At 43.0% G+C, this 14,005-nt stretch overlaps 1 protein-coding gene across 4 annotated transcripts in view; it reads left to right on the plus strand.

Moving 5' to 3' along the window:
- DNAAF9 (dynein axonemal assembly factor 9) overlaps positions 1 to 14,005 on the plus strand; it is a 175,689-nt gene that overhangs the window by 143,853 nt on the left and 17,831 nt on the right. For all 4 annotated transcript variants that reach the window (XM_045980797.1, XM_045980795.1, XM_045980796.1 and 1 more), the window contains 2 exons: positions 5,234 to 5,271; positions 13,494 to 13,629. In XM_045980797.1, coding sequence (XP_045836753.1) covers positions 5,234 to 5,271; positions 13,494 to 13,629 — 174 coding nt within the window. The remainder of the gene's footprint in view (positions 1 to 5,233; positions 5,272 to 13,493; positions 13,630 to 14,005) is intronic.

Genomic DNA, 14,005 nt, shown 5'->3' on the forward strand with positions numbered 1-14,005 from the left:
CATTTCTTTCTCCACCCTACTCCTGGCAACTGTGAGTCTACTTTCTGTGGATTTGCTTATTTCGGATATTTCATATAAATGTAATCATATAACATGCAGCCCTTTGTGTCTGGCTTCTTTTACTTAGCAAAATGTTTTCAAGGTCCATGGTTTTTTTTGTTGTTGTTTTTTTTTTTTTAAGATTTTATTTATTTATTTGATAGAGATCACAAGTAGGCAGAGAGGCAGGCAGAGAGAAGGGAGGAAGCAGACTCCCTGCTGAGCAGAGAGCTCGATGCAGGGCTCAATCCCAGGACCCCAGGATCATGACCTGAACCTAAGGCAGAGGCTTAACCCACGAGCCATCCAGGTGCCCCTCAAGGTCCATGTTTTAGCATGTGTGAGTAACCTCATTCTTTTTAATGGCCAAATAATATTCCATTGTATGAATATACCACATCTTACTTATTCATTGATCAGTTGATGGACATTTTGGGGCTACTACAGATAATGCTGCTAGAAGCATTTGTGTACAAGATTTCATGTGGTCAGGGCGCCTGGGTGCCTCAGTGGGTAAAGCCTCTGCTTTTGGCTCAGGTCATGATCCCAGGGTCCTGGGATCAAGCCCCACATCGGGCTCTCTGCTTGGCGGGGAGCCTGCTTCCCTTCCTCTCTCTCTCCCTGCCTCTCTGCCCACTTATGCTCTCTCTCTGTCAAATAAATAAATAAAATCTTAAAAAGAAAAGAGAGAGATTTCATGTGGTCATGTTTTTATTCTCTTTGATATATACCTAGGAGTAGAATTGCTGGGTCATTATTTCAACATGTTGATATCTAGCTGTCCCAACACCATTTCTTTTTTTTTTTTAATATTTTATTTATTTGACAGAGAGAAATCATAACTAGGCAGAGAGAGAGGAGGAAGCAGGCTCCCTGCAGAGCAGAGAGCCCAATGTGGGGCTCGATCCCAGGACCCCGGGATCATGACCTGAGCCGAACGAAGGCAGAGGCTTTAACCCACTGAGCCACCCAGGCGCCCCCAACACCATCTCTTGAAAAGACTTTTCCGTTGAATTGTCTTGGCACTTTTGTCAAAAAACAACTGACTATAAATGTGAAGGCTTATATTCTGGGCTCTCAGTTATATTCCACTGATAGACATGTCTGTCTTTATGCCAGTACTACATTGTTCTGATTATTGTAGCTTTGTGGTAAGTTGTGAAATTGAGAAGTGAGAGTCCTTCAACTTTGTTCTTTTTCAAGATCGTTTTGACTATTCTGAGTTCCTTGCATTTCCATGTAAATTTAAGGATCAGCTTGTCAGTTTCTACAAGAAAAGACAACTGAGATTTTGGTAGGGATTGCAGTGAATTTATAGATCTGTTTGAGAAGTATTGCTGTCTTAAAAATACTAAGTCTTACAATCCATCTTTCCATTTATTTAGGTCTTAAATTTCTTTCAGCAATGTTTTATAGTTTTCAGTGTACAGGTCTTATGGTTCCTTTTTTTAATTTATTCCTAACTATTTTGTTCTTTGTGATGTTATTATAAATGGAATTGTTTTCTAAATACCATTTTGGATCGTTCATTGCTAGTGTATGGACATGCAATTGATTTTTGTATATTGATTTTACATCGTATGTTCTTGGCTGAACGTATTAGTTCTGTTAGTGTTTTGTGTGTACTGTTTAGGATTTTCTATATACAAAAGCATGCCATGAGTACACAGAAATAGTGTTAGTTTTTCTTTCCAATCTGGATGCCTTTTATTTGTTTTTTTGGCCTAATTCCCCTGACTAGACCCTCCAATATAATGAGTAGAAGTAGCAAGAGCAGACATCCTGTCTTGTGCCTGATCTGAAAAGGAACGCATCTAGTCTTTCACCATTAAGTATGGTGTTAACTGTGGGCTTTATATTCCTTTTATAATAGGAAAAGATTTTTTGAGACTCTAAAACTTAATTCAGTGTTTTGGGTTTTTTTTTTTTTTTAATGTGTCTATCTTAGCAAAAATAAAATTTACATCATTGCTTCCAGACCATGGTTAAAACAAAAACAAAAACAGCTAGGAGCAGAACACAGTAGGGTGTCTTTTTCCATTCTGTGATGTAGGGGTTAGTGTGGCTTCTTCTTTTTTTTTTTTTTTTAAAGATTTTATTTATTTATTTGACAGAGAGAGATCACAAGTAGACAGAGAGGCAGGCAGAGAGAGAGAGAGGGGGAAGCAGGCTCGCTGCTGAGCAGAGAGCCCGATGTGGGACTCGATCCCAGGACCCTGAGATCATGACCTGAGCCGAAGGCAGCGGCTTAACCCACTGAGCCACCCAGGCGCCCAGTGTGGCTTCTTTAATTTAAGGGTGGGCTCAGTTTGGATTTGGGGTGGGTCTATGTGAGATTGGTCTGGTGTCTTTATTCTAGTGGATTTCATTCAGTGAGTATCTGTTGGGTCTGCTGTGTGCCAGAGACCATTCTGATAATTGAGGAGGCCCCAAAGAACTAGTCATCCCAGATCTATACTCATGTGGTATCTACAGTTTTTGTAGATATGCATGTAGGAATTGTGGGGCCTATGTTTTGGGGCAGATTGGAGCAGTATTTACTAGAATTTTATATAAATCAGGTAATTGGTTGGTGCACTATGTAATGGAGGATACCATACTATGTGAGACTTACAATCACAGTCATTTCTGTGGTCAATAACCTGTGTATACATTGTATATACATTCTAATGAACTTGTCTTCTCTTTTTAAGAGTCCCATGCCAGGCATTCTTCCAAAATACCACAGTTAAAAAAAATACTACAGTTCAGTAAGGAAGATGATATGTAGAGAGGGAAAGCAAAGAGCCAACACTTGTTTTGGGCTGTTTGTCTTGCACTGTGATACTTAACCCCTCTTAATCCTCAAAATACCCCTTTGAGGTAGGCATCACTATCATGTTTTACCATGAGGAGCTGATGCTCAGAAAAGTTAAATAGTTTTACAAATGCAACGCCGTGACATGTATCCAGTTAATCATGATTGAGGTAAGAAGTGCCATAACAAAAGATTTGATGCAATTTTATAAGAATTATAAAGAAGCAATGATAACTCCTCGTTGGATTAGGAAAGAAAGCCAACATGAATTTGAAGGACAGATGGCAAAGATGCCAAAATATGAGAAATTGCATTCCATTTGTAGAGAGTCATCGATATGCGCAGTTCTGTGTAGCGGTCAGAGGTTTGAAGCACAAGCTTCCAGCCTGTGATTGGATAAGATGCCTTGAGAGAGAACGTTGCTTGTCTTGTTGAAGACATCTGTAGTGTGAATTGCTGAGGGCTGCTGTGAGGAAGCATGCAGGGTGCTGAGAAGGGCCTTTAAGGGCATATACTCTAAGAGTCACAGTCACTGATGGGGACAGGCACTTTCTAAGAATGTATTTGCTATGTGTCAGGCCATTCAGCCTGAGTGCAGTGAAGTCCGTGAGTTCTGTTCTTGGGAGACTCCGGTGTAGAATGCATGTCTCTTCCTTGTTCCAGGGCTCTTGATCTTGCTCAGAGCACATGGGGATTTCTCTGTGGAATTCCTCAGAAGCTATGAGGGACTCAGGCAAGACAACTACATCAGCAGTCTGAAGTGGTATTCATCCAGCTCACTTACCCACCAAATTTGGTTCCAAATGGTATTTTCAGAAAGCAAATAGAAGGATGAAAACTTGCTACAACAAAGGAGATTGCAGGACTCATTTGTAGGGAAAGAAAACATGGGAGCCCTGTGGTGCTAAACAGACCTGGGTCCTTATGTAAAGGACCCTTAGCTTCGTGTGAGGCCTTGGGCAAAGTGCTTAGACTGCTTAGCTATCATAAACCCACGCACTCGTGCTCGCTTCGGCAGCACATATACATAAACCCACGCACTCTTCGCAGCTTGTGAGTACCTGAGGCATGGAGTAGACATGAGGACAGAACAAGACCGAGCATGAGAACTGCTCACACACTACCCCGCCCAGAGGAAGAACTTGGTAAAAGGCAGTTATTCTCATCCATGTTAGCTGTCTTCCCTGAGAAGGGTACTGTGATGCTTTAGGAGTTTAAAAGCACTTGAGAGGGTAAGTTTTTCTCTGAAAAGTTTTTCTTAGTTAATTAATTAACTCACACTTTGAATCAGTCACTCTCACCTGCTTCATCTGTGATCCAATTAGTTTCCTGCTATCCTTTCACCATTAGAGCTGAGAATGAGGTTGAAGGAGAACTGGGATTCTAGCATGCACATAAAGAGGAGGCGTGGTAACTTTAGTACTGAAGACCCTTGGCAGAGTTAGGGGGATGTAATTTTTCTCATTTTCCCTTGAAACTTCCCCTTTATGATCAGGACAGTGTCTCTTTTAAAAAAACAAAAAAGGGGCGCCTGGGTGGTTCAGTGGGTTAAAGCCTCTGCCTTCGGCTCAGGTCATGATCCCAGGGTCCTGGGATCGAGCCCCGCATCGGGCTCTCTGCTCAGCGGAGAGGCTGCTTCCTCTCCTCTCTCTGCCTGCCTCTCTGCCTACTTGTGATCTCTGTCTGTCAAATAAATAAAATCTTTAAAAAAAAAAAAAAAAAAAAAGAACTTTCTTTTCTGTTTCTTGTAATCTAGAGTTTAGGCCTGTATCCCATCATCAATGTTCCATCAAGAGTTGGCCACATAAGGGCTACTTCTGTGGGGTCCTGGCTTAGAGAGCTTTGGTTCAAAGCTATGAAAAATGATTTTTTGAATAAAGATTTTATTTATTCATTAGAGAGAGAGAGAACACAGCAGGGGGAGAGGCAGGGAGAGAAGGAGAAGCAGACTCCTCGCTGAGCTAGGAGCCCAACATGGGGCTCAATTTCAGGATCCTGGGATTATGACCTGAGCCAAAGGCAGATGCTTAACCATCTGAGATAACCAGGCACCCCAAAAACCAATTCTTCCTTTTTTTTAAAAGATTTTATTTATTTATTTGATAGATCATAAGTAGGCAGAGAGGCAGGCAGAGAGAGAAGGAAGCAGGCCTCCTGCTGAGCAGAGAGCCCGATGTGGGGCTCGATCCCAGGACCCTGAGATCATGACCTGAGCCAAAGCAGAGGCTTAACACACTGAGCCACCCAGGCACCCCCCGAAAACCAATTCTTGATGCGTAGTACTGCCTACCACTTGCCCCTTTGAATAAGTCAGCTTGGATACATTTTGTGGAAAATAATAAATGACAATTGTGACATTAATGGCTTTTAAAAACTTCTTTCTTTTTTTCCCTCTAGATTTCTCTTTCCTAAATGTCTTGACCAGTGTTCACAAGGTAAGCGATATGTTTTACTTCCTGCTTCTGCATGCCTTTCAAATTCTGTTTAGATGCAATAGACTTTTCTTCGCACTCCTTCCTCCCATTCTAAAGTCTGAAACAAACAAAATTCATCCGGGGAAATTTTTTTCTTTCTTTTTAAGATTTTATTTATTTATTTGACAGAAAGAGAGTGAGAGAGGAAACACAGCTAGGGGGAAAGGGAGAGGGAACACACAGGGGAGAGGGAGAAGCAGACTCCCCATGGATCAGGGAGCCTGATGTGAGGCTTGATCCTGGGATCATGACCTGAGCCGAATGCAGACACTTAACGACTGAGCCACCCAGGCACCCTGACATCTTTTTCTTTTATCATATTTGATATGCAGTTTTCTTCCTGAGTTTCTCTCTTAAGATGATAAGCTGTCATGAGAATAGCTTTCCTGAGCGGAGCTTAAGTCCTCCTTAATGTCAGTGGACTGAAAAGGTACTAGGTATTCCTAGCCTTTGCATCAACAAGATTTTGATGCACTTCTCCTGTCCCATGAGTGCATAGTATGGTCCAGTAGGACCTTCTCCCTTAATACCCTCCTATATGCACTGGAATTTTCCACACCTCCTTGGTAGCATTTAGAAAATTCCACCCATCTAGTAGGTTACATTTGACCTTGCATTGTCCTTCCATGTGGTAACCCTGGAAGCAGCACTTTTTAGTCATATTAACTATGGTGCCTGGAGACCCAGAATAAATTCTGAATTTCCTGCAGTGATGATAAAATGCTCATTGTTGTCAGAAGACCTGGGGTCTGAGCTTCCTGAGCCAGCCCAGCAAGAAGAAATCAGACAGAAGAAAATAACTTGGTGTCCCCAGCACAGTTTTGCCCTGGTGATCCCATTGCCAGTCCGCAGGGAGCGGAAACAACTGAGTATACCAGAGCTATTGTCTTGGGAAACAGCTGAGCTGGGTGCTGTGCAGGGCAGGAGCCAGTAACTGGAGGGAGGAATGTGTGTGTTGGACTGACACACCAGGGAGTCTCAAGTCTAGCTTTTACAGGCCTTTGTTGCTTTCCAGGCACTGTACCTCAGAAGCAGAGTGGGATAGAGGTGGCTGGGTCCACTCACAGTATCCACTCCAGGTAGATGAAGGAGATTTTATGGAGGTTGGGTCCGTAGAATGTGGTGACAGACTAGATGCAGAGCATCTAGGATCACTGGTCCTTGAATATATGTTTGCAAGTCATGGTCAAACCCAAGGGTGCAGGTTATAGTCATCCCCTGTCCACCACATGATTATTGCCGTCCTAATGTACCTTGGCTCCTTGGCACTTTCTGCCTCCATGGTCCTTTGTTTTTTTGCACACAAAGCACAGCTGGTCAGACTCCCCTGGCTGAGAGCCTTGGGGAGGTGCTCTCTCTTCACTGTCCATGAACCTGGGCCAATATTACAGGAGGAAAGCCCTTTTAGGCCAAGACAGACTGGATTCTCTCCGGCACTTGTCACAGATTTCATTAACACTGCTTCCTTATTTAGTGTTCAAAGGCAACTTGTGTCAGATTCTGTGCATGTGTACAGATAAGGATGTGATCAGATGTGGGCAGATGACCTTGGGGCCAGAGATAATGTTTTTCTGAACTCCAAAGGACTTATAGAGTAACAGTATCTTAGTAATTATCTTCCCCTTGCATCTGGGCCCAAAGGACCCTATGAACTGGTCTGACCTGGCTCACCACGGGCATGGGCTATCCGGGGAAGGAGGAAATAAAAGGCAAGTATTTCTTTTATCCTCAGAGATGTGGTGGCTGGCCTGGCAATGGGATCTGCCCCCAGTAGACAAACACTTCATGTCCCGAGGGAGCATATTGCCTCCCTTTGCTCCTGTTCATGGGTCAAGCTCCCCAATTCATTGCTTTTACAACAAAGGATTGTTTTACAATGAGAAAAGGACTGTATCACAGCCCCAAGATGATGTGTGTTACAGAAATCCAAGGATTAGGAAATAATCTCAAGAGTTGAAACAGCAAACAGGACTCAGTAGAATGCTGATTGGAGAGAAGAACAAAGACTTTTTATTTTTACTACCATGTCCTGCTTTTAGTATCTATAGGTGGATAAAACAAACTTTGCTTTCTCCTGGGCTTCTGAAGGCCTTTAGCCCAGACTGGGACAGTCAGACTTTAGAGGTTGTTTCCCCACTCAGGGGAATGGGCAGGCCAGGCTCTCTACTCACTTGCATCCCAGACTGGTAGGACTTTGGCCAAATGTGGGTATCCATTCTTTGACACAGAGCATAAGGAAGCTCCTGGCCCAAGCAAGATGAAACCGCCCACAGTGGCCTCTTCACCCTGTGCTCCAGATTACTGCTATACCTGCCTCCCAGCTGGCATTTCCTCTTGGCAGGTGGTAGTTTGCATAGCTGGCCTAAGGAATGCTGAGGATAATCCTTTTGCTTGTTTCCCTGTAAACCAAAGCCCCTTTTCTGTGTCCAATTCATGACCTAGTATCTCAACCACCCAGGGTTTATTTACATGATATTCATGAGGCAGACAGGACTTTGGGCAAGGTGTCCATCAGAGATCCAGACCCCAGCCCTTTCCCGAATAGGCCAGATTTATGCTTGTGACCCTGGCGCACAGCACTTAGGTTGCCACATTTGCACCAGTCTGATTCTCCAGTTTCTTTTGCCCAAGAAGATACTAAACAGAGTCCTAGGGCCTTTATTATAGGTCTTCAGTCAGCTTTCACTGACTCCTCACTGCAAGATCCATCACAGCTGTTCTTGTCTTCTACTCCTGGAAATCTCATGGAATTCTTGCAGGATCCAGCTCCCATGTTTGCCACCTCTGGAATGTGCTGAGCCTTCTAGAACTCTGCTTTGCCACATTCTGGGCCTGACCTCCTGACCTTGCCTCACTCTGTTTCCAGAGGCCCCAGTCAGGCCCAAGTGCAGCTATAGGACATGGAGTTCTGGCATTAGGCTCACCAGGCTCATCCTCCATGCTTCCCTTGCAGCCTCCAGAGGGACCTTTCCAAATGGGACTGAGTGCACAGGCACAACCAGTGTTACCTTCATTAGGAGTCTTTCCTGACACTGGCTGAGGGTGGTCCATCTTAATGTTAAAGCTTCTGACAGAAATTTTTAAATATTTTAAAATAGAATAAAATGCTGACATATTCTCCATTTGAATTCCTCAGTCTGTGCTGTTACCACAACTGGGTCGTATGTGGAGACCTTGAGGATAGAGGTTTTGTGTGGGAGAAGCTCTTGAGAAAATGTGATTCTGTATATTCTTGTACACTTGCATATGCATAGACTATCTGAGAAAGCATACCCAAAATCTGGTTGTCAGTGGTTGCCTCTGGGGAAAAGAATTAGGACTCAGGGTGTCAGAGGAGGTAGGAAGAATCTTGGCTTGAATACCCTTTTGTACCTTACTGATTTTCTCCCAAAAATGTGTATATATCAGTAAGTCTTAGAAATCTTTCAGATGACTGTCTGATAAATAGACTTAGAAATGGGAAAAATTCTGGTGTGTGGGTACCACAGCTCAGCTGCTTAGGCAGCTGCCCTGGAGATCAGGTCACATGTATCTTTTATGACGCTTGATTCATTCATTCATTTATTCAGCAAATCTGTATCCAGAGCCCACTTCAGCCCACTCCTGGTGGACTGGGGAAGGCTCTTGGAAGAGGAGCTATTCACATCGTCTATAGCTTGAAGGAGGAGTTGGGCCGACGAAGAGGAAGGGAAAGATGGTTTCAGGCAGAAGGACCAGCAGGAGCAAAGGCCTGGTGGTGACCAGAGCATATACCAGAGCACATCTGATATGATCAGATTTTCTGTTTTTGAAAGATCACTCTGACTCCAGTAGTTAGAATGAATTATTAATAAGAGAAGCCTGGAAGTGCACAGACTAAGCAGTGACCTAGCAAAGAGACTGGTAGTCTGAACTTGACAATGGCAGCAAGGACTGGTAATGGATCATGGGTCCAGGAGCTGTTTAGCCCTTACCAGGCCTAGGGGAGAACTCAGGTGCCTCCACAGCCCACATCTGGGGAACTGGGCAGCCTTTCACTGAGTGTCAGGAGGAGGCAGAGCTGCACTCACCCCTTGGATTTCAAGGAAGGCTGTTGAGGAAACTCACCTTCTCAAGCACTGTGCAGAGGCCTCAGGTCACCTTACTAGCTGTGCACTAACAGATACCTGAGAATAGGACCTATATCTCAGAACCAAGGAACTGATAGATCCCCAAACTGTTCAAAAACACTTAGGAAGGAGGTTCTGTGTTCAGCAGGTGAGTTGCAAGTCGTGGTGTCTGTGGTCCCAGTCATGTGGTATAACCTTCATCTGTATCCTTTCCCCATAGTAACATGTGACCATTGACATGAAGCTTCTAATCCCTGCTCCCTGGTCATGAATTGAATGCATCCAGACAATTTGTGAGGTTAGATTCAGTCTTTAGCATTTTTGGAACATTTTTCTCCATTAGTATAAATGGTGAGAGGAAGGAAGTATCATTTACTTCTGCCTCAGACTAGAGGCAGGAGCCAAGGATTCTGAAAGTTGCCTTCCATCTAGTGATGGCCATTCATCTAAACCATGGACTAGGCAGCCTTTACTGGTGGGAGTCACATGACCTAGCTTCCTGCTGATGCCACGCCACCCTTGTCTGTCTGAGAAATGGCTCAGTCCAGGCCCCTCAATGTCCATGTAGAGGTCTCATTCTTAGGCTGTTGCTCCACTGACAATGAGGGTGATGGTAATGGTGGTAGTCATAAATTGAATTTAATGAGTTCTTACTATCTGTAGGCCCTGTGATAAATATTTAGTGATAACCTGCAGGTATGTGTTAGTAGTGTTCCCATCTAACAGAGGAAGAAATTTGGCTTAGAGAGAAAGATGAGCAATTTGCCCCTGATGTCATTCATTAGCAATTAGTGGAGCCCCACATTTAAACTCGTGGTCTGCCTGGCTCTAAAACCCATGCTTTAGTTTTTACATTATGTTATCCTTTTATATATATGAAGAAGATAAATAAGACTCTGAGTCCTGTATTTTAAATACACCTGTGTTACTCTTTGGAGCTTTTATAGTTTAGAGAAGGGGAGAGAACAGGATTACATGAGGGAAGGATTGAGATGGTAAGGTAATAGAGAAGATTTTAATGAAAAAGAAAGCTTTAAGAAATTAAAAAGTTAAAGAGCTTAAGTAAAAAAAAAAAAAAAACCAAGGTGCAGAACAGTATAATATGTCACTATTTGTGGGAAAGAAAGGTGTACACACATTTACTTATGTATACACAACATATCCTTGACAAGATCTGAGAATCTGATAATGGCAATTGCCTCCAGGGAGGGAAAGTAGGTGGCTGAGGAGGGAGGGATTTATTTTCCTTATGAATCCTTCTTTGCATTGTTTGTATTTTGCCCTCAAAAACTAAATACAGCTGATTTTTTTTCCCAAACTGAACACTTAGCTGAATTAAATAGTATTCATACAGAGTCCTCTATACTGAATATTCATTATTCAGGATCCTACAGTTACAAGATTGCTTAGGACAGCTGAAGTCTCTCTATGATATAGAAATAATCACCTATGAACTAATCATTTGTAAAAGCTAGCCTCTACTACTAAAAAGATTTTAATCTTAGATATAGAAATGATAACATCCACAAGAATTCTATTACAAAATAGAATATAAATGTTGAAAATCTTAAAAACCTACAAATGAGGTTCTATTTAACAAAAAATTGGGAGGCAGCAGGAGATCCTCTACATCTTCCAAAGTGGGACATTAATAAAGTTTAGAGCTGTACAATCAAGTTATAAAAAGTAAGTTATCCTCTTAGTATACAGTTAGTTTTAAAGATAAACACGGGAGGGACTAAAATTACTTACTAATATGACCAACCAGAATGTGATGGCAAAGTAGGAAGAACACTTCAAAATATGCCAGTTTCCCCATCTGTCATAGAGAAAAGCCAATGGGCATTGTCTAAAGTGATATTATAAGAAATAGTGATTTAGAGCTATCAAAAAGCTATAAAGGTCGGGGGCGGGGGGGTGGTGCCTGGATGGCTGAGTCAGTTAAGTGACTGATTCTTGATTTCGGCTCAGGTCCTGATCTCAGGGTGATGAGATCAAGCCCGGCTTCAGGCTCTGCACTCAGCCCAGAGTCTCCTTAAGACTCTCTCTCTCTCTCTCTCTCTGGGTGACTCAGTTGGTTAAGCAGCCAACTCTAGGTTTCAGTTCAGGTCAGGATCTCATGGTCCTGGGATTGAGCCACCCACTGGGCTCTGCACTCAACAAGGAGTCTGCTTCAGGATTCTCTCTCCCTCTGCCTCTCCCCCCACTCTCTTTCTCTTGTGCGCACACCCTCTCTCTTCAATGAATAAATAAATCTTTTAAAAAAATATTCTCCTTCCCTCTCCCTCTGCCCCCCCTCCTGTGCTCACTCGCTCACACTAAGATAAATAAATAAATATTTTCTTTAAAAATTAGAAAAAGTACAAATTTTTTTAATCATTCTTTTTAAAGATCTTATGTATGTATTTGACAGAGAGAGGGAGAGAAAGAGAGCAGAGGCAGAAGAAGGAGAGGGAGAAGCAGGCTCCTCACCAAGCAGGCAACCCAATGCAGGGCTTGATCCCAGGACCCTGGGATCATGACCTGAGCTGAAGGCAGACACTTAACCAATTGATCCACCCAGGCACCCCAAGAACAAGGAATTTTTTAAAAATAGTTTATATTTTATTTTATTTTTTTTTTTTTTAAAGATTTATTTTTTTTTGACAGATAGAGATTACAAGTAGGCAGAGAGGCAGGCAGAGAGAGAGAGAGGAGGAAGCAGGCTCCCAGCCAAGCAGAGAGCCCGATGCGGGGCTTGATCCCAGGACCCTGGGATCATGACCTGAGCCGAATGCAGAGGCTTTAACCCGCTGAGCCACCCAGGCGCCCCTAAAAATAGTTTATATTTTAAAAGATTGACTCTAAAAGAGATCTAGCTGCTGGTATGTTAAAGTGACATCATGGGGTTACAGTTAACAAAATCCAGACTGACAGAAATTTACAGGGTATAGCTTTTCAGCAAATAAATTACAAAGAAATGAGGAGACATTGCAGATTGAAAGAGAATTATGAGATACATCAAAGAAAAATTGGGTGGACTTTGGTTCCTGGTTCAAAAAATTAAGAAAACATTCGTGAGACAGAGAACGTAGACTATATTTTTTATATTGAAGAATTTATTGTTAATTATTCTTTCTTAAGGATCCATATCTTATGGAGATAGATGCTGAAATATTTTTGGGTGAAATAATAGGATGTCTGTTATTGACTTCAGAATCACCCAGGGGAAAGGGGAAAAGGCTGGCATAGGATATGGAAGAAATGCAGTTAGCTAAGTGTTGTTAATTCTTTAAGGGTGATGGGCACATGGGAGGTTATTGTACTACTTTTTAAGTTTTTGTATATGTTTGAAATTTTCACAATATTAATAAGTGAATAAAAATGGTTGAATAACAAGAATGCAAGTGATCTTATAGTGGAAATGGTGTATATGCTCTGATCATAACTATCTCAAAACAGGAATGAGTATGGAAGAGGTATTATAATTATTCTGGTGTGGTAGGATGTGTAAAGTTCCCTGATTTCCAAATTCTCTGTAGCATAGATTTTCCTTGTACATTTTCATGAAAGGTTGGGAGGGATTGTTACCCACTCCACGACCCCTCGTTGCCTGTACTACTCTTCCTTACTGTATGACTGTGTGAATATCTGTGTTAGCACTTACCTTAGACTTGTAGGTCCGTGTGAGTGACTCCTTGCCTGTGCACTCACTCTTTGAGAATCTAATGGTGAGGTCCTGACATGTGGTTAGTGCTTGGTAAGTGTCTGTGGTCTAGACTGGTGATGCTGTCTGGCACAGGTTCCAGAGGAGGTTAAGGACAAGGGATGTGGAAAGGGCCCTTTGATGAAGAAGCTCCAAGGAGAGCTTCCACCTGGAGAGCAGAATTGAGAAAGTAGAGGAGGTTAAGAAGTGAGACAGCTATAGGCCTGAGGCCATTTCACTCCAAGGAGTGGCAGTGACAGACAGGGGAGCAGGTGTTGGGGGTCAGAGGTATCTACATAAGAGGGCTCCTGGAAGGGATGACTAGGGAGGGAGCAAAGGCTCACATTGTGTGGGCTCTCAGCCCCGATCGGGACTCTGAAGCCTGAACGATTCTTTGTTTTATTCCCCAGGCCTGGTGAGTAACGTCGTGTTTACCAGTCACACCACGGAGCAGAGGCACCCTCTCCTTGTCCAGCTGCAGAGCCTCATCAGGGCTGCCAATCCTATTGCAGCCTTCATTCTTGCAGAAAATGGGATTGTCACCAGGTAACCTTACCAAGTTTACTTCAGCCGGTAGGACCAGCCACTTCCTCAGATGCAGCACTCTGACTATGGCCCACAGGGTCTTTCTCTTGCACATTTATAAAAGTGCTTTTGATGGTCTGTAAAAATCAGCGAGAGGACCCCATGTATCAGTATCTTGTGCTGTTTTGAGATGTTTGTTTTGTTTACGATTTTTAAAAAGATTTTACTTATTGAGAGAGAGAGAAAACACAAGCAGAGGGAGAGGGAGAGAGAGAATCCCAAGCCAACTCCATGCTGACTGTGGAGCCCGACATAGGGCTCAGTCTCATGACCATGAGACCATAACCTGAGCTGAAATCAAGAGTTAGAGGCTTAACTGACTGAGCCACCCAGGTGC

The sequence above is a fragment of the Meles meles genome, chromosome 16 (assembly GCF_922984935.1).
Source record: "Meles meles chromosome 16, mMelMel3.1 paternal haplotype, whole genome shotgun sequence".
Lineage (NCBI taxonomy): Eukaryota > Metazoa > Chordata > Mammalia > Carnivora > Mustelidae > Meles > Meles meles.